Below are 23,959 nucleotides of genomic sequence, written 5' to 3'. Positions count from 1 at the left end.
AATTCCATCTATAATGGTTTGTACCAAGAAAAAATAAGTTTATTCGACTACATACTACCTTCATTATTGAAATGAAAGTAAAATGTACCTTAAATTTCTTTCCTTTAGTTTCATTAACCTATGTTTTAAGACATTTTCTTTTTTAAAAAGTATTTTTATTTAGAAATTATTACTTTGTCTAGTTTATTTTAAAACACTTCAATAAATACTGTATAATATTACGTATATGTGTATGACATATGTTAAACCACTACCCAGGTGTTAGTCTGTGCTGCACTGTGCAGGTATGGCCAGCTAGCAACGTATCAGAAAGGGCTTTACCTGTTGCTACCAGAAGGCACCCTCTTATTTCTATTTTTGACCTTATTTGATCTTCTAGCATATTGGATATCAAAAATGAATTTTTATTGGTCAAACTGGTGTCTTGTTAACTTGCATAATGTGTTGGAAATGGGCTCTTAGTGACGACATTTAAAGATAGTCAAGGCATGTGGATTAGCTAAAATTACTTAGACCCAATGTCCTACTCTTGCATGAATGGGGTATAAGATTCTAGTTTTGCTTTTAACCTGAACTCTTAGGGATGATGTTTTTGCTAAATTTGATAACCACCTGTAAGCCCTGGATTCCATCAATTACATGGAAAATGTTTCCGTCTCTGGATTGTTGGGTGTTTGCTTCCACTTTCACCACTTACGTGAAAGTGGTGGTTGGATCATCTAAAAGGCTAGATGGCTGAGATCGTTCTTAAGCCTGCAGAACAGGTCATATAAACTGTTTTTTCTAATAAATGCTTAGATAATAAATGTCTATATGTAGATCAATATTGGGTCTGAGATTTCAGATTTCTCTGACAGCTGCTCTAGCAAAATAACCATTTTGACTAAAGTGGCTCTGGTCAATTTTCTACAAACAGATTAATTTGTAAATTTTTCTAAATTGAATTTATTGGAGTGACATTGGTTCATGATTTGTAAATTTGAAGCCATAACTCTTAAACTATCTAGTAAACACTTGAGATGTCTCTAAAATGAACATGGTAGATCTATGATCAGTTGGAGATGAAAAAAAAATTGCAAAAACTGTGTATCTCCAATAATGTCTGGATTTAAAATAGCTCTCATGATTCAAGACAGTAACACGTTATCTTGAGTTAGTATGATGACCTTTTGAAAATGTACTTAAGATATGCTGTTAATCCCATTTTCCCACATGATAGTCTCTTGATTCATATAAGAATTGTGGTCTCCTTCTGCCTTCACAACTATAAACTGACTTGTTCAGGACTGTCCAGTGCTCTCAGCTCTCATAGATCTAATGATTAGTGCTGAATAGAATACGTCTCATGAGTCTCAGTTACTAAATTACCAGTTCTCTATTACTAAACTATGCAGTTTGCTACACTGTCATAATTAAAAATGCAAAAAAGCACAAGAATAAGCTTATTTTCTCTTCCAAATTAAATTGTTGCATCCTATCAATAATAGTGAGCTATCAAAGGTTAGATGGAAACAGAATTCTTGACAATCCATATATAATTGATATAAACTCTAATACTGCAAACAGTATGTGAATGTTACTCTTTAAATCATGAGAACTATTTAACTTTTTCATCATTTGTCCCTAATATCCAAATAATGTGACTCTGCTTTTCATGACAGTGTTTTTTTGGACTCAATGTGTATTTTATAGCTATCTATTTATATATTCATCTGTAATTCACTTTTACTGTGAAAAATTTCAAACACAGAGAACTAAGTAGAGGGATTAGTATAATAGCCATCTACTCTTTACTTGGATTTCACAATAGTAAACATTTTTATGATTTTGCTTCATCTCATTTTCATAATTTTTGAAGTATTTAAAAATAAAGACAGACAAAACTTTTACTTTGAGATACTTCAGCATGTATCTTTCAAAAAATATAGACATTTTCCCATATAAACATAGTTCCATTATTCTAACAAAATTATTTAGGATTCCTTAATATTTCTAATAACCATTTCATATTTAAATTTCCCCATTTGCCCTCAAAATATATTTTAAGGCTTATTTATCAAATATGGATCCAACCAAGTAATATGTATCACATTTATTTTGTACCTCTTTTACATATCTTTTAATATAGAATAGTCTCTTCTTCCTATCATTTCTTTCCTGTGACTTTGTTAAATAGAGACAGGTCCAGTTGTCTTCTATAAGGTGGTTCTTCCCTGATTTTCTAATTACTTCCTTTAACTGTTTATCTCCAATATTTCCTATCGAGGGTCTAAAGGCTTGATTATTATCTGTATTTTATCACACCAGGTGGCATGTATTGTCTAGTTGACACTACTAGTAACTAGCAACTAAGGTTGACTTCTGGGTTAAGTTTGTGACATCTGATTCCTCCATTGTAAAGTTAATATTATATGCTTGAGATAGGCAAGAACTTTTGTGGGGAGATATTTTGGTACAATATAAATATCCAGATTCTTGTCATCGCTTCACTTAATAAGTTTAGTGTCCATTGATTACTAGTACCTAAATCATTTACCTCATTGAGGTTTAAAGTTGGTGATTTTCTAATTCTATTATTTCATCTACATTTGTTTGCTGGCATTCTTCTAAAAGGACTTTTTTTCATTAACTAATATTATTGGTTACCCTGAAATACAGTTCCTACTGGAGAGGTGGGATATATGGTTAGTTATTTCCCTAATTACCCATTTTCAGCTCAAGTGGTGATAAATGAGTTGTTGCTGTTATTGGTGGTGATTTTTTTTTTGGCTTTTTTTTTTTTCAAGTGTCAGTATTTATGATTTTAAAATTTTCATGTGCTTCATTCAATTGCAGTCATTATTCTTTTTGATGTTTAAATTGTCCCAGATTCGGCTAGTGGGTTCCCTGGTTGCTATGTAGTTTTGACATGACTTCATTAGTCTTTAAAAGCTTACATGTTTTCTGGCAGGGCATTATGTAGACTTCCTGGTACATTCCTTTCTAAAGCCTGTAATCAACATGTCCCCATGGAGACCTGTTTTTTAAAGTGAGAATGATATTTAGAGACCAAATCTGGATGTGACATATGCTTATTCATATTGAGGTATCATTGCTTTTTGACCTTTGCAATGAAAAGATAAGTGTGTGTGTGTGTGTGTGTGTGTGTGTGTGTGTGTTTAAATGACAAGATCATATTGGTATTTCCATTTCAAAATTTTAGTAAACTTTTAATTTCAGAATATTTTTTAATTTACACAAAAGCTGCAAAGATAGTCCAGAATTTAGGTATACCCCTATCCAGGTTTCTCCTATTGTTAACATCTTACATTACCATGGTACATTTGTGACCATTAAACCAACGTTGGTACATTACTATTAACTAAACTCCAAACTTAATATAGATTTTACTTTTTTTTTTTTTTACTAATATCTCTTCTAAGACATCATATTACATTTAGTCTTCATGTCTGTTTAGTCTCCTCTGGTTTATGATAGTTTCTCAGTCTTTTCTTGTTTCTCATAACATTGACAGTTTTAGGGGTACTGGTCAGGTATTTTGTAGAATCCTTGGGCTCACAAACCCTTCCTCTAGCTGTATTCTTTATAAAAAAATGTGGATGGAGTGAAATTTTTCATAAAATATTAAAAATTTTTAGATCACTTAGGTAACTCAAGTTAAGAATTCTTTATCTTCTGCTCATTTAAAAATGGCTAGACATTCCCTATTCTCTTCTTTATAAAACATTTTAATTAATCAAGTAATACATAAGTTATATAGAAATTGAAACATTACAGATAAAACTGAAGTTCTTTCTTGATCATTTTCATTTTAATCCCTTTCTTAGAGTTATCACTGTTTTCATTATGGTATATATTCATTGAGTTTTTTTCATGCAGTTATCAACAAATATATGTACATATCAAAAAAACAGTATATACTATTATTTGTTTTCATAAATGGTATCAGTCGGTTGTTACTTTATAATTTTTTTCCTACTTCACAATATCGCTTGGAGATTTTTAATCTCACTATATGCATACTGTATTCTTTTTAAGTGCTACACAGCATACTGAGTGTAACTTTCCATAGTTTAGTGTTTTCGAAACTTTAATAGGCACCAGAACCATCTGAAGGGCCTGTTAAAAAGTTAAATGCTAGACCTCATGTTTAGAGTTTTCAATTTTTTGGATGTTGTATGGCCCAAGAGCTTGCATTTCCAACAAGTTCCCAGGTGCTGCTGGTGTGCCTGGTCTGAGGACACACTTTGAGAACTGCTATACTTATTAGCTATTCCATCATTGATGGACTTTAGGATTGTGGCCACTTTTTCACTATTACAAACAAATGACGGACTGATTATCTTCTTTATACTTCATTGGGCATATGTGTAAATTGAGTGTTTCTCCAGAACAAGTAGCGAGAAGTGAAATGCTTTTTGTGCACATGTGAAAATTTTGATATTGTCTAATAGCCCTTTTTTGATTATCCATTTTGTAAAATGTCACATGGGTTTATCACCAGGAGACAAGGAGGCAACACAACTACATGATTTGCTGTCTGTGCATTCACAGTGACCAATCACAGTGACAGACTTTGGAAAACGTGGTATCATTTGTCATTTATCAGGATGCACATCTGCTATTTACATAGTGATTTTTGGACTGAAAAGCTAGCAGCAAAGTTTGTACTTTATGCAGTTACTCAGTTAATATACTATAATAACTAAAATTTGAACCATATTGTTGGGGCCTGGTATTATTTACATAGCTGAAATTTATGTGTATCAGAACCATGCAAAGCAAGGTTTTCTGTTTTTGACAGGAAAAAATTAAAAAAAAACTCAATTGAACATATAGAAGGAAACAATTTCTTTATTGTGGAAAATAAATGATATCCCTCTATTCTGATCTTTTGGTCTGCTAACAAATCAACAAGTTAATGATTAGTTTGGCGATTTATAAGCCAAGTGTTTTGCTTTAATTTCTGGGACAATTTAGTCAACTAAATGTTATTTACTCAGATGCAACACAATTATTGTGTAATACGTATTGGTTGTATATTCACTCTATTCACTTTTGAGAAAAATTTTTGTAGTTTTTATTACCAGATGATGGTTTTCAACAGTTGATAATCATTTCTGTTAAATGTTCAACCTTTTCAAGTGGGTGAATGCTACTGTTTTTCATCAGGTGTTTCTTTCTTCAAGCAGTTACTATTCCCATTTGACTTATAAATGTTAAAATAAATTTTCATTTCAGAAATCCCCCAGTGATTCATCACTGAAGACAAGGTTGTTTTTAGTCATGCCTTATAGAGATACAATCCACAAACTAAGTGACTTGATGACAATTATAAAACCATTTTGTGAATGGGCACTTACTAGAATTGCTCAACTGTATGGATAACATTTAGTGTGAAATCAGATGGCTCTGAATACTTTAGTATTCAGGTTTATCAAACTGGAGTTTATGGGTATAATTTTAGGGGCTCATGAATTCTTTTCATTAATTAAAAATTTGATTTTTCATTTTGATAATTATTTGGCACAATCCAAATGTCCAGATTTGTTTACCTTTGTGTTCAAAATCACCTGGGCTCAAGTGCTGTTTTCATTTTCAGTGGCCATGGTCTTAGGAGAAAGGAGCAGAGACACACTTCGTACATAAAATGATGCATTGGCACCAAGTGAAAGCTTATTTTGTCATAAAGTGCTGTATGAACAAAGTTTTCACAGTAGTTATAAAAGAGACAGTTGTTGAGAAAATTGACTTATCACTGTAACACAGTAAAATAGGCATGTGCTGTAGCAGGCAACAGGTATTCATTAGCCTGTTGGTCTATTGGTAGATTAGAGGACTGTTGTAGAGGGATATAATCAATTTGTTCCACAATAACGAAATTGTTTTATTTTATATGATATTGTTTCAACAAATAATACCTTAAAATTATTTTGAATTTTATTGGTTCTTTTGTTTTAGTATTTACTTTTCAAAATTACTTTATTGAGGTTTAATTTACATATCATAAAATATACTCATTTTCAGTATGTATTTTAATACATTTTAGTAAACTTACAGACTTGTGCAACCATCACTACAATCTTAATTTCCATCACCCTAAAGACAAACTTCATTCCCATTTGTGGTCACTCTCCATATTCACCTCCAGCATTAGACAGTAATCTACTTTTCGTCTCTATAGATTTGCTTTTTCTGGACATTTCTGGATATAAATGGAATAATTTATACATATGAGGCGTGGTCTCTTGTGTCTGGCCTCTTTTACGTAGCATAATCTTTTTGCGGTTCATCTACGTTGTAACACACATCAGTACTTTGTTCCTTTTTATGATTCCTTTTTATATATATGATATACATATGTATATAAATATAAATATAAGTATATATGTAGTGTATTTTGTTTTTCATTCACCAGTTGGTAGACATTTGGGTTGTTTCCATTTTTGGATATTATGAATAATTCTGCTATGAACATTTGTGTACAGTCTTTGGATGGACATATGTTTCCATCTCTATACTTCAATTGGGAATTGCTAGATCATATGGTAAATTTATGTGTAACATATTAATAACTTGACAAAATGTTTTCTAAAGCGATTGCACCATTTTACATTCCCACTAGCAATATATAAATGTTCCAGTTTCTCTATATTCTCACTAGCATTTATTATTGTGTTTTTGATGATAGTCATTCCTGTGAGTGTGGAATGGTTAGTATTTATTTTTAAATTCATTGTGAACTTATAGTTTTGTAAGAGTTGTAAGTATAAGGAACCTATTTATATGTTCATATGCAATTAAGTAATATTATAATAAAAATTATTTGTCATCACAAAGTGATCTCTAAATATATTTTCCCATCAAAAGGAAGGTGTTATTACTCAAACTTGAAAAACACTTACCTGAGTCATCAAGAAAAGGTTCAACTGTGGAACAATCTTCAAAATATATTGAGTGAAAGAACACTTTATAGAATTTTTTAAAAAAGTTTTTTAAAAGAGCTTGGAAAAACCAATATATACTATTTGTTTATATATGCATAAAATATTCCTGGAAAGGTATACAGGAGACCGATGACACTCATTTTCTATAGAGAAAATAACTGGTTGTCTGGGAGACCAAGGTGAAATGAAAATGTGTTGTTATTTGCCCTTTTATGTCTTTTGAGTTTTAGCCACCAGGTGTATATATTAATACAGAAATAAATGCTTTTCTTTTGCTAAACAAGAAATGTGTAGATACATAGTTGTAATCATAATGTATATAATAATCATTAATAATCAGTATCATAGCTAACAGTTATTGAGGCTGATTGAATTCTTTATATCAGTTAATTCTCATAACTGCTCTGTGTCATAGGTACATTTATTATCCCCATTTTACAGATGTGTAACTGGAGGCTCAGAGAGATTAACTAATTAGCTTAAGGTCACACAGTAGGTGATTGAACAGGGATTTGAATGCAGGCATTCTAACTGTAGAGTTTGTACCATTTAATCACATGTGTCATGTTATACACAGACACAGAAGGGATTAAAACCATTTAGAGTAAGTGTCATTAGAAACAGTCAAGAGTGTGTGTTTCCTTAGTAATATTATTTTCTAAACTATTAGATTTTACAACTTTTAGAATAATCATAGTATATGACATTTTTTTCCCACAGATATCACTCATCAGTAGCATTATTAATTAGGCTGTACTTGAGATGCAAAGTTGAATATCAAATCCATCTAGCTACTTCAGTTTTGCATAACAAACTTTTACTGGTTTGTAACTAATCTTGGATATTGCCAGCGGATTGACAAACTATGACCAGAGGGCCAAATCCGCTCCACGGCCTGTTTTTACATTGCACATGAACTAAGAATTTTATAATTTTAAAGGACTATTAAACAAAACACAACAAAGAATATATGACAGAGATTGTTTATGGTCTGCAAAGCTTAAAATATTTGCTATCTGGACCTTGACAGAAAAAGTTTGCTGAGCCCCCACTGTGGAATCTCTTCACAACCCCCGATTGTTTTACTATTTTTGCCTGGTGAGAAACAGGTCGACTAGATCCTCCTTACATCTCCTCACTTCCTTAAACACAGTAGCTTAATAGCTAGTGGAGTGAGCCTGTGGTCTGAGGGATTTCTGCGGGGCTGGGGCTGAGAGTAGTCCTTACAGGGGAGTCTCCTTTCTTTGTGATGGATGCTCTGTTTTCAGGGAAGCTATTTTGTTAGGGTTCTGACTAGTTGGTATGTCTTTGTTTTGTGAACCCTCGCGTCACGAACATTCTTTCAGTTGCCAGCTGCCTAATGCGAGTGTTCTTTCAATGATGGCAGCCTTTCTTCTTCGAGAACTTGCTGCCATAGGAATTCATGGTTTGTGGGCTATTTTCATATAAGTCTGTTCTACATTTTTTGGGAGATGTTTTTCTAATCACTCTGGTCCTTATAGAAATTTTTGGATTGTTTCTTTCAATTGCTTGTTCATTTTCCAATTTTTATATATCTCCCTATTGTTATATTTTTCTAGGTTATTTATTTTGATATTTGGACTAGGGAAGTTTAATGTGCATTCCTCAGGCAATTATTTTTTCCATAGAAGTCTTTTACATTTCAGGTTTTTAAGTTCTTAAAGACCTCATATTCATGTTCTTTTTGCACCATTTTCAGCATCTTCCCTGCGTTAAGAAAATACATTTTACATTCTTGCGTGACCTTCCACAAGTCCTTAATTTTTAAAGTCTATGTATATGTTCTTATCCTGAAGTTCTAAGGACTTTACAATTATCATCTTTCTATCTATTTCTTGTTACATCACAACACAAAGGCTTCACTGCAGTCAGTTCAGTCTCCTCACTTCTTTCCTTCCTCATTATTGGGACCTTTTCTCCATCCTTACCTGTACTCTTCTTGCCTCTCCAATTTCTTCAAGATTCCTCCTCAAAATTCAACTCAAGTGTCTTCCCTGCTTGAATCCCATGTAGAATGCTGCAGTAGTCTCTACTGTTATTCCCCACTATTCATGTGAAATCCCTTTAAGACCTTCCTGATCCATTTTGACTAAAACTCATATGTCTTGTCATGATTTATAAGGTCATTTGTGATCTGACCCTTGCCTGTTTCGTCTCTTTTCTTAGTATGCTCTAGCAAAATGTCTGAGAGATTTTTTTACAAGTGGTTTTTTTTTTCCAATTAGGATGCTTTTCTCTACCCTCCTGCTACCTGCTCCCCCATCAAAAAGTGGTTAGCTCCTCTTCACTTAGGTTTCTATCTAAATATTCCCTTTCCAAAGAGGCTCTCTAAAGTAGGGCCTTCCTATTGTTTGCTCCCTCAGCTTCTTTTATTCATTATTAAATGCTGAGCCCCTGTTGTTCTGCTACTAGAATTAAGACTTGAGTTACTCCTAATATCACATCATCATAAAGGGAGCTATTGGGAATAGTCAAACGAGGTCTTAGTTTTTGCTAGTCATCCTCATTGGTTGGCTATTCTTGATATTTCGCTAATCCTCAGAAGACATGAAAACATATTGTTTAGGTATTTATTGCCTTTTGGTTTTATTATTCTATTTTAGTATGGAACTTTACTGTCAGACCATATAAAGTCTTGAGGGTATTAATCTGTACTAGCTTAAGTGATAGAGTAATTTGATTACGTTCCTAAATAAGAATATACATTTTAATGGAAGAGGAAGGGTTATTGATTGGTCTTAGTAAAGTTACTTTACTAAGAAATTTTCTCTTAATAAATAGAAATTTTCTCTGCTTTTAGTTTCGTTTGACATTCAAGTTACTACTAGCTCTCTAACCTTTAGTATGCTTAAACTACTAGGTAAAATGTGTAGCTATAATTAATTTTGCATTTGAAATCTATGAATTTAAAAGCTCAAATATTGAAGTAGCTGAAGATTTATTTTGGCATGGAATAAATTAGTATTTTCTCATATTCTCATACAGAAACCCTTAGATGGTTCTGCCTCATGTCTCTTACTTTCTTGTCCTATTTCTAGCACTAGATAATATATTTTGCATACTTAGAAGGAACAGTTTCATCAAATACTATAGGAAGATGGCCTGCAAATTTGAAACTATGTTTTTTCTATTGTTGCCTTTCATTTCCAAGATTGTAGTGGATGAATTTGACATAATGCTTGAGTTTTTTGAGTAGGTGCAGAGAATCAGAAAAGATTTAAGCATATTTCTCTTGAATACTTTGATTAGTAATAATTAAAAATACGCATTATACTAACTTAATTTGTAATGAATTTGAAATGTTCAGTGTATTTAATTTAAATGTATTCATTAGTTAGCTACCAAGATTTTATCCCCCTCAAATAATCTTAACAAGACCTTGGAAATAAAAAAGTAATAGTAATAGCAACTACTTGTTTCACAGACTGTGCTGGATGCCTTTATGTATACTATTTTTAATCCTCACCCAATCCTATAAGTATTATTTCTCCTGGTTTTTCAGTGGAGGAAACCAGGACTCAGCAAAGTTATACAGCTAGTACATGAACTCTGTGTCTCAGGAGCACTCTGCATAGTGCTACTATCTAGTCCCATCTACTGATTTTCCAAAAAAAAATAGGGAGAATGAGGCTAATAAAGCCGAAAGGCTTGCTCCTCGTCACACAGCTAGTTAGCAGCAGAGCGAGGACTTGGATCCCTGTCCTCCTCACTCACATTCCAATGCGCTTTTCACTACATCAGGACACCTTGGCTCCTGAGCCCCAAGTGACAGCCCCAAACAGCTGTGTTTATCTGTCTTGCATGTCTCAGCTTGTTTTGCTAGCGGAGCAAAAACTACTTAAAAGGATCCTCATTCTTCACCTTTCCACTCCCTTCCACTTACACTCATAGACTCCCACTTGCCCCATGAATAACTTCACAGAAAGAATTGTGCAATGTCACTAAGCCTTCCTCTGGTGTCAGAGTTACTCCCCGGGAGAACATTCACTTCCTTGTGACTCCAGTTTACTGTCAGGATTGGCTTTCCCTCTCTTCTCTTTGATCGGAATCTTAGTTGTTTAGGCAGGAATTTGAGGAGCAGATGTTATACCCCCTTGAACAAGCCCTTTAATTCTCCTTAGTACTGTGTCTAATAACTCTTAATCCTGTCCTTTTAACTCTGTGGCTAGCAGAATTAAGAGCGAAGTGGGACAGGAATGGTAAGCTTGGTGCTGAACATTTCATTTTAAATGTCAGCAGAGAGAGCAAGTGACAAACAATGAGACAGGGAAAACACTAAGTGTTCCTCTAAAGCTAAAAAAGCAAGGTGAATATTAATGTGGGATCACTGAGATTTTGCATTTTCCTCCAAGTGTAGATAAAGCAGTTTGGTAGAACGAATAGCCAGCGAAATGGAGCCAGTGGCTGTTTTTGCTATCTTGTCTTGAATTTCACTGTATTTTTCAGATTTTCCTTCTCTTTTGGAAATAAAAATGATTCACCAGAAAAAAACCAAAGTGATTGCTTATAGTATTTGATCTTTCATAGTTAGTGAAGAAAATTAAGACTTTCCCAAATGGGAGTACTGTAAACAAAGGTACCCTGTGAACTAACTGATTCATTCAAGTTTTACTTGCCAAGACTTTGGTTTAGCAGTCTGAACTATCTAATTATCGAATATCTAATCTATTTATATATCTAAAGAATTTGGACTAAACAGCCTATAATTTTCTCAGTTCCTAATTAATCACTTGAAATTTGGTATATCAGTCAGGGTCTGATTAGGAGAGTGAAGTCACAGTAATTTGAACAGGGAAAGTTTATGATAAAGAATTACTGACTATAACAGGATTGGAGTAATGAGAGATTGGCCGGTAAAAAGTAAAGAGAACTCTAAAGAATATGGGACTAGCAGACAAAGGGAGCAGCCACTCCCCTAGAGTAGATATAGAACATTCAACGAAGAGAGAGAGAGGCCTCCAGGACTGAGATCCACACCTTATTTGAGAGGGCAAGGCTGTGGCTCAGTGAGAGAGAGAGACTGTGGTGCCGTCATGGCAGAACTTGCCAGAAACCTGTCTCACCAGAGTCACCTCCTGAGGACGGGGCTGCAGGAGCTGCTGGTGCTACAAACTGGACTATGTACACTTCAGGAGCCTGTTAGTGGAGAAGCTACACAAGCAGCAGGGGCCAGACACTGGCGAAGGCGTGAGCAGTGCAGGAGCCTACCAGGAGGAACATACTAGATCAGAAGGAATACCCTTCCTCCTGCAGTGTCTCTCCAGTACCCTCTACTGACAAAACTTAACATCATACAAACTGGCACAGGATAAATATTTAAAAGCCCAAATCCATTTTTGCAGAGTAGGCAGTGAAGGGTGAATTTGGAGCTGAGAGGCAATAAATGGACAGCTGACACATTTGATCAAACATGTAATGTTATATCTTATTATTGTTGCCTCCTGTGGACTCACGTTTTTGTTTGGGACCCTGGTCAGAATTTTGCTGAGGACCTCATTCCTTCCCAGTGTTTCAGGAAGGGTGCCATGAAGTCAGAAAGGCTTTTCTTTTTTAGGAAGGAGGGGCCCTGGCAGTATCTTCGCCTTTGCTTTTCTAGGTTCCTTTCCCATGAACATCTGGTTTGGGAGCTTCAATTGCTCTTCTGCCTTGACATTTTGACCTTAGGCATTATGGTGAAATTCCTCACTGTGTCACACATTCTAACCTCAGAGCCCAGTCAGATCTTTTGAATTATCCTTGCCGTTAGAATCAGTACTGTGACTCAGTACATTAAGAATGGCTTTTTGAAGAATACATGTTTCAAAAGCTATCAGAATTTCACCATTTTAGGAGAAATGATCAGTATAAATTTTGAGCAGCAGTTTCTAGTTAGTGGTGGCTGTGCAAAAAAGCAGTTTCATTGGGAAGTATCTGATTTGGTTTTGGTAACCAACCAGAAAGACTACTTCTATAGAGACCTAGTGAGACACGCATACATTTTAATTTTTTGTGTACTGTTTCTAGAAGACAAGATTATCATGAGTTAATAGTGTTTTTTTGAAACACGTATTTATTTCTCAGCCTTGAAATTGTAGACTCAGAAAGTAAATTGGACTAAATAGCCTAAAATTTTGTTTAATTTGTCTTGTTGCTGGAGGGTTTTTTTTTAGATTGGCTTGTTAGGATAAATCAAATCATTTAATTTACTTTTTGTTACAGTTATATTCATAAAAGAAGCTATGAAGACAGCTTAAAAAATGTTTTTATTTTTGTTAGAGAAATTTTGTGTTTGGGATTGATTATTAAGTTGGTTTTCCATGAGAATTCTATGGGTTTGTGTATTAGTATCTATGTAAGGCATATAATTTTTTGCTTTCATTGATATTTATTTGGGGATTTCCTTTTTAAGAACATGGTACCTTTGATAGCATACCTGTAAGATTGCTCTGATGTGATGCTTTACCATGCCATCTCTGAAGAATGCTATAGACTATTTTTAGCATGGCATATAAGAAACTTTTACCTGGAGAGTTTACTTCAATAGGCATTTCTAAATTTGTGACTGAAAGTCACATTTAGGGGCTGTACAATGACTGTTTTAGTACTTGTGGTATTATTGTCCAAATGGCCTTTTATAGATTTCATTAGGTTTACTTTTGTTTTATTTTTAGAGAACATTTTACTTGGTATTTCATTTTTCATTTATTTTATGAGGCAGTGACAATCTTCTGTTCCAAAGTTGAGACTGTTTTATATTTATTTCATATTGTTAATGGCAGCACTGTTCAGTGTACTAGCCACTAGCACAGGTGGCTATTTACATTTAAATTAAATTAAAAATTAAGTTCCTTAGTTGCAGTAGCTACATTTCAAATGCTTGATAGATGCCTGTGGCTAGTGGCTACTGTAAAGGACAGCACTGATAAAGAATAGTTCTGACATCATAGAAAGTCCTATTGAACAGTGCTGGTCTTGCAGTGTGTAGGATGGTGACAGAATCATGAATTGCACTTGTCATTGTGATAGCTTTCTTCCTCTCTGAGGGTAGATTTTTTTTTTTTGTATTACAGTCCCAATAATAATTTTCCAGTCTCTGGGAGAATTTTATAATTTACTCTTTTTGGTTAAAATAATAGATATTTTATTTTGCCCTAACAATTATATAGTCATGTCCTCAGAGAGCTTTCATTCTAGTGAGGGAAGACCAACTACAAACAAAACGTGTGTAATAACAGGAGATAGTAAGTGCTGTGGAGAGAAACAGAATAAAATGAGTTACATAGTTTCATTCTTAGAAATGTTTGAGAACCTTCCTCCCTTATGTAATTTTTAAATTAAATTTTTTTGGTAACATTGGTTAATATCATTATATAAATTTCACATGTATAACTTTATATTTTTGTCTACTCCATTTTGTGCTCATCACTCAAAGTTTAGTCTCTTTCCATCACCCTGTATTTGACCCCCTTTACCTTCTTCGTCTTCCCCTACCTCCCTTCCCCTCTGGTAATCACCATTCTGTTGTCCACGTCAATGAGTTTGTTTTTTGTTTTTGTTTTTGTTATATTTGTTCATTTGTTGCTTTCGTTTTATATCCCACACATGAGTGAAGTCATAAGGGAGAACCTTTTTTAGTTTGTACTTCTGAGGGTTTCCTTTTGTCTCCTTAATAGTATGTGACTTTGACATGTGGCCATAGCTGAGATGGGAACAGGATCTATCCCCAGATCATCCTGTCACTAGGCTAGCCTCACACCTTTAAAGAAATCTCTTAGTTTTGTTCCTCTTAACGGTGGTCCCCTCACTGTCTGTTACTGGAGAAAATCTCATCATCGACTGGCTATTAAACTCATCTTGCCTTCCTGGAATAAATCTTTCTTGATTGTGATGTGTTTTTCTTTTTATACATTGCTGTATTCAATTTGCTATTATTTTGTTTGGAAGTTTTTGCATCTGTGTTCCTAAGTTAATGGCTTGCCACTTTCCTTTTTACCATGTCCTTGTCTATCCTCAAGAAAATGATTGTAAATCATTCCTACTGTTTCTCTTCTTTGGAGATCTTTGGATATAGTTTGGTGTTTTTTTTCCAGCATTTTGAAATGGACGCTTAGATCATCGATTAAAACTTTGTTTTTAGTAGTACATGCATTTAAATGTGTTAGAAGTGTTAAGTCTTCTAAGTATGGCTTTAGCTTCATGTCACAAATTCTAATCCATTGTATTTTCTTTATCATTTAATTAAAAACATTTTCTAATTTCTCTTGTGTTTTCTTTTTTGACCTAGGGATTATTTGCAAGTATATTGCTTAATTTTCAAACATTTCATGATTTTCAAATTATTGTTTAAAAATTGCTTTCTATCTTAATTCCACTAGGGTTAGAGAACATATTCTGTATGATTTTAGACTTTTGGCAGTTATTGAGACTTGATTTATAGGCCAGCATATATCAATTTTTAAAACACTGTTTATATGCTTGAATGTATTTTACTGTTGGTACACCATATGTAAATTAGTCAAGTTTATTAATTATATTGTTCAAATCTATCTTCTCACTGATTTTTTTATTCGTTTGCAGTATCAATTACTGGGAAAGATGTTAAAATCTCACAGTGGATTTGCCATCAACTGTTATTGTTGTTTTATGCAATCACTATTCATTGAGATTTACTTATGTATTCTTTCTGTTATTCTTCCTACCAAATTGTGTCCCTGTGTTTATTTGGGATTGTTCTTTTACTGCTTGAAAGAACTCTTTGTAGTAATATAGTAAGCTGCTGACAAATTCTTTTAGTTTATATTTTCCTGAAAACATCTTTATTTTCCTTTCATTTTCTACCTAAGCAGTTATTTTTTATTCAGAACTTTGAAGATCGCATTGCATTGTCTTGTGGTTTTTGTTGCTTCTGTGGAGAAGTCATCTGTTTCATTTTTACTCTTCTGAAGGAATTTTACTTATTTTTACTCTGACTGTTTTTAAAGTTTTACTTTTATCTTTGATTTGCAGGAGTTTTACTCTGATGTTTGAGTTTGGTTTTCTGCTACCCTTTGGGGTTTATAGTACTAATTATATCTTGAATCTCTCTTGGTTAGTGGCTTTTATCATTTTTCCGAAAGTTTTGACCGTCATCTGTTCACATATTGCTTCTCTCTCCTTATGTTCTGCCTTTCCAATGAGACCTGTTTTTCTTTTTTTCTTAAACCATATCTAACATATATCTTATTTTTTTCTGCATTTTCCACTTTTTCTCACCATGCTTCAGTCTAAAAATGATCTTTTAACCATTAATTCTCTGCTATTAAACCTATCTATTATTTTAAAATTATAGTTATTGTAGTTTTCATTCTAGAATTTCTGTACATTTCTTTTTTATGACTTTTAGTTCTATGTATAAATTCTCTACCTTGTCATTTAATTTCTTAACTATAGTAATTTTAAATTCCAGGGCTCATAAGTTCTATATCTGGTTCTCCCAATTTCTGTGAACATGGATAAAAATTTTTCTTTTCACTACCCTCTAACTGAAATTTAGCCTAATTTCCTTTAATTATGAAAGTAGGCAACAAATACTTGTACATTTCAAATGCTTTCATATCACATTTCCATAGTAACTGATGTATTGAAATATATATTGTTTATGCTCGTCACTACTTGGAAATTATAGTAGTTATTAGACCTGTCTGGAGGCGTAATTACTTGATGCATTAGTACAGAAACCCACATCTTATATCACACAAAAAAATTTATAGTTATTTCTTTATATCTAGCTTCCACTGTATGCCGAATGTATTTTTTTTTAAATGTATTTTAAAAACAAAATAAGTCTACAGATCTCAGAGTACTGAATGGTCCAGAGACAAAAAATGGTTCTGTACAGTATAGGTCAGATTGTGTTATTCCTCAGCTCAAAACACTCTCCTGGGTTTTTTCTCATTTCTCTCAGAGGGAGTCCTTTCATTGGCTTAAATGGCTCTCCATGATCTACACCACCCACCTTATCTCTAACTGCTGTTCTTTTTGCTCCTCTGCTACAGGCCTACTGGGAAAATGCCAGGCACAGTTTTGCTGCAGATCCTTTCTAGTAGCTGTTGCTTCTTCTTGGAACACTCTTTTGCAAAATATCTTCATAGCCTACTCCCTCCCTCATTTCATAGCCTACTTGACCACTCCACTTAAAATATTTATCCCCGCCCCATGGTATACACTCTCTTCCTTCCCTACTCTATTTTATCCCATACACTTATTACAGTTTTTCATATTGTATATTTACTTTATTCGTTAGTTCAGTATTAATTTTGGGAGAGAGGTTCACCATACGCTTTTGTTGGACCTTCATTAGCAGCAAAAGTTAAGTCAACTTGAGAGAGTTGCTCTTGGTCCCAAGCATAACTTTCATCTTTTCTACCACTACTAGTTCATTTATAAGCCTATTACATTAGCAGCGGTGTAGATGATGACAAAAGCTTGATCAACCAAATTGCTTGGTTGTTCATTACCTCTTTAGAGGTTGATGCTCTCTGGGGTTAACATGTGATACAAAGAGCTTGATACTTGGTGTCCATTTTTAAATGTCTATCTACATGCATCTTTTCAACCTCTCTTCTCAATTTCTCAATCTTTTCTAGGGTTTATTTTTCATTTCTTAGAGACGGGGAGGAGAGAGAGGATACGCAGTAGAAGTTCTGAGAATACAGGAAAGGATGGGATCCAGAATGTAGGTAGTATATTGGCTTTGTGGTTTATTTCCAATATTGTAACCAAAGAGAAGGAAGAAGAGAGTTCAGATGCAGATAAGTTTACAACATTAATGGGAAGAAGAGGAGTTTTTATTTGTTTCTTCTGGGAAAGAGCGGGAAGAATCAGCAGCTGGAAGAGAGGAAGTTGGTTGGATTGAAGATTTAAAGTGTGTAGAGAAGATTTTAATAGATTGCTGTGGAGAGAGGGGGAACTAACAGGATAGTGGTGTTTAGGGCCTGTTTGAGGTTGATGTTCTTGATTTTATAGAATGATCAATTTGTGTGGTTATGTGACTTTTTCTCTGACAGTGCTTAAAGTGGTTGAAGTATCAACATTATGCTCAATGTCTTACCAGACTGTTTTCTTTTTCTTTTGCTTAGCCATCAGATCAAGTCATTGCAGTATAGTAACACAGGAGACATGATTCTTGTTGTATCTGGAAGCTCTCAAGCCAAGGTGATTGACAGAGATGGTTTTGAAGTGATGGAATGTATAAAAGGAGACCAGTATATTGTGGACATGGCCAACACCAAGGTAAGCTTTAAACAGACTGTTTTAGTGAATTTAATGAATTTAGTACACATTTATTAACAACTTGTTTGAGTTGCCTTAATTCACCCCAAAGTTTAATATCTCGTTTAAACAATGTGTTATTTCTCACAATTCCGTGGATTGACCAGGAAGTTCTTCTGCTTCAAATCCTGTCAGCTGGAGTACTAGAATGGTTATAAGGTCCAAAATGGCCTCACTCACATGGCTTACAGTTGGTGCTCCACTTCATGGCATCTTTTCTTCTCTCCTTTGTCTTCCCCTCGTCATTCCTCCCCCCCATATCTAGTTTGGGATTTCTCTCACTGTGTTAAGACTTAGTGGGGTTTGACTTCTCGCTTGACGTCTCAATTTCATGAAGGATTAACGTGGAAACTTCAGATTTCTTAAGGTCTTGCTTCAAGTCTTACATGACAGCGTAGGGGCAGCCCAGGTTGGGGGCAAGGGAGGTAGACCACCACTTAAAATACCATGTGGGATGAGAGATATTGGACCATCTTTGGAAACATAATCTACCACAAACCTACTATGTACTGAGTTTTAGGACAAGAAGGAAAGAGGGCCTCACCAACCTTTTTTGTATAAAAATTTTTAGAGGGATAATGATATTTTAAAATTAATGTTTAAGTATATTAAATATCATTTAACTATAGCCACAATAATGCTATAAAACTTAATGGGTTTTTATAATTCTAACATATTTGTGAGTTGTCTGCTCTTGGCTGGGCTTGGCTCCAAGCCGCACGTAGAGTCTAGATCTGTTCTGTGTGTCTTTGTTTCTCCTTGTACCAGTGGACTGTGCGAAGGCACATTTTTCTTACGGTGAGGGCAGAGCACAGAGAAACCCCAGCTCTACAGGGGAACACATTTCAAGCCTTTGCTCATATCATATCCGTGCACATTTCATTGGCCAAAGCAAATCATATGACTATGTACCGGTATAGGGGAGAAGTATGTCCTGTCCCTGTTGAGAGGAACTTTGGTATCACATGTCAAAGGTTGTGGATACAGAGAAGGTTGATGGATTGGAAACAATAATGTAATCTACCATAGATATATTAAAGTGTCAGTGTCGATGCAGGATTTTGAGTCTTCATTTTAATTCTGATTTTTACTCTTTCTCCTCTTGCCTGTCTAGTACCTTTTCTATACACTCACCCTCATGGTTTGTGCCTGTATCAAAATCTTGTAACCTGCCTAATATTATTTCCATTTTGATTTCAAAATCATGGTTAATATTCACTCTCTCCAATTCCCAGAGGCAAATCCTTGTTATCTGGTATCTTAATTATAGTATTTGGCTTGAGCGATGAGTTTTGGAAATTTGAAAATTATTGAAAAGTAATAGATTTCATAAGACACTTCTTAACTTTTTAACCTCTTTTCTGATTCCAAGAGTAATTAATAACTGTGGCTTTACTGGAAATTCAATGAATAGGATATTAAAGGAAACAAATATGTCTGATCTATTATTATAACATATTAAGTACTTGAAATATAAACAGGCCTTTCTAATTATATTGTCAAATTATTATCATGTTTAATTTGTATCTCTAATCTTTGTTTTTTTTTTTTGGTATGTGTATGTGTATAGATATGTATTTTTTTAACTGTATTTATGGTGGTACAGAAATGCTTTTTTTCTGCTACATAGTATAACAATACATTATAGGGAGAGTAATTACACTTACATCTTTTAAAAATAACGTTTATTGGGTTTCTAACAGTAATTCCTGTCAACTATAGGAAATTTAGAAATTAAAAAAAGAAAATATTACTCAATTCTACTACCCAAATATTATCACTATTAACATTTTAATTTTTATATGTCTTTTCCTTATGCATCTGAAAAAGATTTTTTTCTGTTCACAACAGAACCTTTACCTCAGTCATTGTTTGGAGCCATATTTTGCACATTCTTCAGGATGTTGAGGTTGTGTGCAGGTGCCTCAGGGGCTGCCATGGGGTGGAATGAGAGGCCTCGGGGTGGGAGGGAGGGACAGGAGGCCTCCTTAGCCAGAGAAGTGTTCATTTTGTCTATATGTGGGAGTTCTCTATAAGATATCCTTTGAAAATCAGATTTTGCTGCCTCTTTAAAATGTTATTTTAAAATAATAATTTAAAATAAGATAAGATAAAATAAAAGTTATTTTATCTGGGAAATGGGACATTACTTGTTCAGGTTTAGGTGATTAGAAAAATAGGATGAGAAAAGCAGGAATTGACCTTTAAACCATCCAAAAACATACTTTAAAAACTGTAGTTATATTGTCATCTAAAACTCACTTATTCTAAACCAGAATTTTGGTATGTTACTTTCAATACCAGAGCATTTTCTTATATTATTTTGAATTCTTAGGCACATACTTCATTTTAGATTCAAATGGGGCTCTTTGTCCTAGAGCCCATAAACATGTGACTATTAAATTTCTATCCTTCAAAACTCCACAACAAATCAGTATTAAATCAAATTCAAAAATGTTTTGGTAGATTATTAGTAAGTGAATGCCTATGGTAACGGTTTCATAATCTCATTTGTTAAACTTTTGTCAATTCATCTACAGTTGATATTGTTAATTGCATTTCCCTTGGATTGTCTTCAGCTCTTTTCAACATCAAAGCAATTTTGTGCCATTTATTTCTTAATTATAGTCAGACACCACATAATGACGTTTTGGTCAAAGACTGCATATATAATGGTATCCCCATAAGATTGTAACAGCTGAAAATTCCTATCACCTAGTGACATAGTGATGTCACAGCTGTTGCACATCATAGTGCAACACATTGCTTATGTGTTTGTGGTGATACTGGTGTAAACAAATCTTCTGTGCTGCCAGTCATAAAAAGTACAGCACATACAATTATGTAAAGTACATAATACTTGATAATGACAACGTTACTGGTTTTTGTATTGACTATACTCTACTTTTTACATTATTTTAGAGTGTACATGTTCTACTTATAAAATAAATTTGCTTTTAAAGAGTATGCTATGTTATGCTGGCAACAGCCTCATACATCTTGAGTTTACGGCTTAATTGCATCATTTTCTCTTATGGCTTGATTTTGTGTTGTTTTATGAATTTAGTGTAGCCTAAGTGTACAGTGTTTATAGAGTTCCCAGTGTACATTAATGTCCAGAGCCTTCACATTCACTTACTACTCGTTCACTGACTCGCCCAGAGCGACTTCCATTCCTGTAAGCTCTATTCATGGTAAGTGCCCTATATGAATGAACTATTTTTTATTTTTTATACCATATTTTTACTGTGCCATTTCTATGTTTACATATATTTAGATAGAGAAATTCCATTGTGTTATAATTACCCACCATATTCAGTACAGTAACATGCTGGACAGGTTTCTAGCCTGGGAGCAATAGGGTACACTGTATAGGCCAGATGTGTAGTAGGCCGTACCATCTAGATTTGTGTAAGTGCACTCTGTGGTGTTAGCACAATGACGAAATCGCCTAATAGCACATTTCTCAGGGCATATTCCTATTGTTAAGTGTCGCATGACTCTGTACATGACTAAAGTGAGAGATGACAGGCTCTGAATGCTTGGACCTTTTAGTGGGCGATTGATTTTTCCATGAGTGTACTTCAGTTATGGCAATTAGAAACTTTAGAAGTAATTTCAAGAATAAAACTTGTCAAATCCTTTGTTTATAATTATATATTTTATACAGTTTTTCTGATATCCAACCACTCTAAAAAATTGCCCTTTTAAGATGAAATATATTAGTCATTTTTTTTTTAATGGTAAACACTGTTTCCTAAGGAGTAAAATATTTTAAACTGTGAATCTAGGTTTATTTTTTGTTTCCTTAAGCAGTTTTAACTGATGGTTTTAACTGCAAATATAAACTCTCAAGATGTGCAGTGATTTGAAGTACATTGTGTTTCTTTCCAATTTATGAATATTTCCAGAGCTTTTTATCTAGTAGAAACTACCTCACTGATTTTTGTACTTTTGACTTATCCTCATCATTTTGGGGGTACTTTCTTACATTCTGGTACAACAGAATGTTCCAGGCTCATCATGAGCTTTTCCTGCTTTGATATTTTCCATTTCTCTGGTGATCCATGGCTCTTTTTATTAGGGGATTCTATTTATAAATCAATATCTGGTCACTACATATGTTCATTGCTACTGAGTTGTCACTGCTTGTAGATTATTTCAGAATACAGAGCTGGGGTGGAGAGATAAACCAACTGATTAAAACAAATAAAATATATAAAAAATTATGAGGTCATACTGATACATCAGAATGTAATTCAACTTCCTAGTGTTTACATGTTCCATATTTGTATTTCACTTCTTCAACAGTGATAAACTTGGCTTCCAACATAATCATTATATTTGCTCATTTGTTCAGTGCTACGGTATATAGAGAGTAGTTTCAGAATAGCTATATCCATCGTCCTTGTTTTAGACAGAATTCTGAATGGCCCCGAAGATTCTTTGCCTCTCCCCTTGAGTGTGGATATGAACCATGAGTATGATGAAATACTCCTGTGATCAGGTTATATCGTTTGGCACAATTGACTTTAAGAAAGAATGATTATTCTCAGTGGATTCAGCCTAATCAGGTGAGCCCTTAACAAAGTTTGGGCTCTCCTTGGCAAAAGAAACTCAAAGTGTGGGAGGGATTTGATTGAAGGGATATTCTTTGTTGGTGACTTTGAAGATGGAGGCAGAACTGGAGTGATGAAGTTGGAAAAGGGAGATTTCCAAGTAAAGTGTTGAAGGTACTGCCTTGTTTCTTTTTGCTGCGTATAATAAATATGAGAAGAAAGATAAATTGAAAGAAGTCTTATTAAAGGGGAACCAAGACTAGATGATTTAGTTAAATTTGAGTCTATACAGATGGCAAGAATGTTAAAATGAAGAAATTGCTTCTAAAAGTGTGTATAGAGAAAAAAGAGAATTGTTACACTGGCTTTTTCAAGAAATTAAGCATGGCCTCCTAGATCTTCTCAACCAAAACAGGTGACCTCTAAGATCACTCCTTATCCATTTCAATAGGAGCTGTAGATAAAGAGATTGTGTTGCAGAGATTTTGGAGCGTGGCTTTCGCCTAATTCAGATTCAATACGAGAAAGATTCCCATATACTTGCTTTGAAGATGGAGAAATCCATGTGGCAAGGAAAGCACATGCTTCTAGATACGGGGAGCAGCCCTCAGCAGACAGAAAGGAAATAGGCATTTTAGTCCTCTAACCACAAGCAACCTGAGTGAGCTTCGGATCACATTGTTCCCCAGAGCATCCAGAAAGGAATGCAGCCCTACTGACAACCTGCTTCCTGTCAGCAAGGCCCTGAGCAGGGAATCCAGCTACGCTGTGATAGGACTTCTGACCTCCAAAACTGTTGGCTAATAAATTGGAGGTGTTTTAAGCCCCTGAGTGTGTGGTAATTTGTTACACAGCAATAAAAAATCTAATGCAGTTCTGCAAAAAAAAACCCATACTAAGTAAAAAAGAAAGCCCCTCAGGAGGGCGTAGTGATCAGGCCTAACAGCAGGAGTTAGCTTTGAGTGGGAGGAGGGAATATGTTTATACTGGGAATGGAGGGATAAGGATAGATTCATATGTAGATATGTTTATGGATGGTGGGCTTTAGTTAGGAAGTTGAAGGTGTTACCATCTACTGGCAAGGTCGTTTCCTAGTTCTGTGTTTGCAGATGTTGGGATGAGGCCTTCACTAGAATAGTAAAC

At 34.3% G+C, this 23,959-nt stretch overlaps 1 protein-coding gene across 1 annotated transcript in view; it reads left to right on the top strand.

The window, feature by feature from the left end:
* WDR70 (WD repeat domain 70) overlaps nucleotides 1-23,959 on the top strand; it is a 225,016-nt gene that overhangs the window by 45,656 nt on the left and 155,401 nt on the right. Inside the window, exon 8 of the mRNA XM_039842639.1 lies at nucleotides 18,065-18,218. Within this exon, the coding sequence (XP_039698573.1) occupies nucleotides 18,065-18,218 (154 nt within the window). The remainder of the gene's footprint in view (nucleotides 1-18,064; nucleotides 18,219-23,959) is intronic.

The sequence above is a fragment of the Pteropus medius genome, unplaced genomic scaffold, assembly GCF_902729225.1.
Source record: "Pteropus medius unplaced genomic scaffold, Ma_sr-lr_union100, whole genome shotgun sequence".
Taxonomy (NCBI): Eukaryota; Metazoa; Chordata; class Mammalia; order Chiroptera; family Pteropodidae; genus Pteropus; species Pteropus medius.
This window is presented reverse-complemented; position numbering and strand designations above follow the sequence as displayed.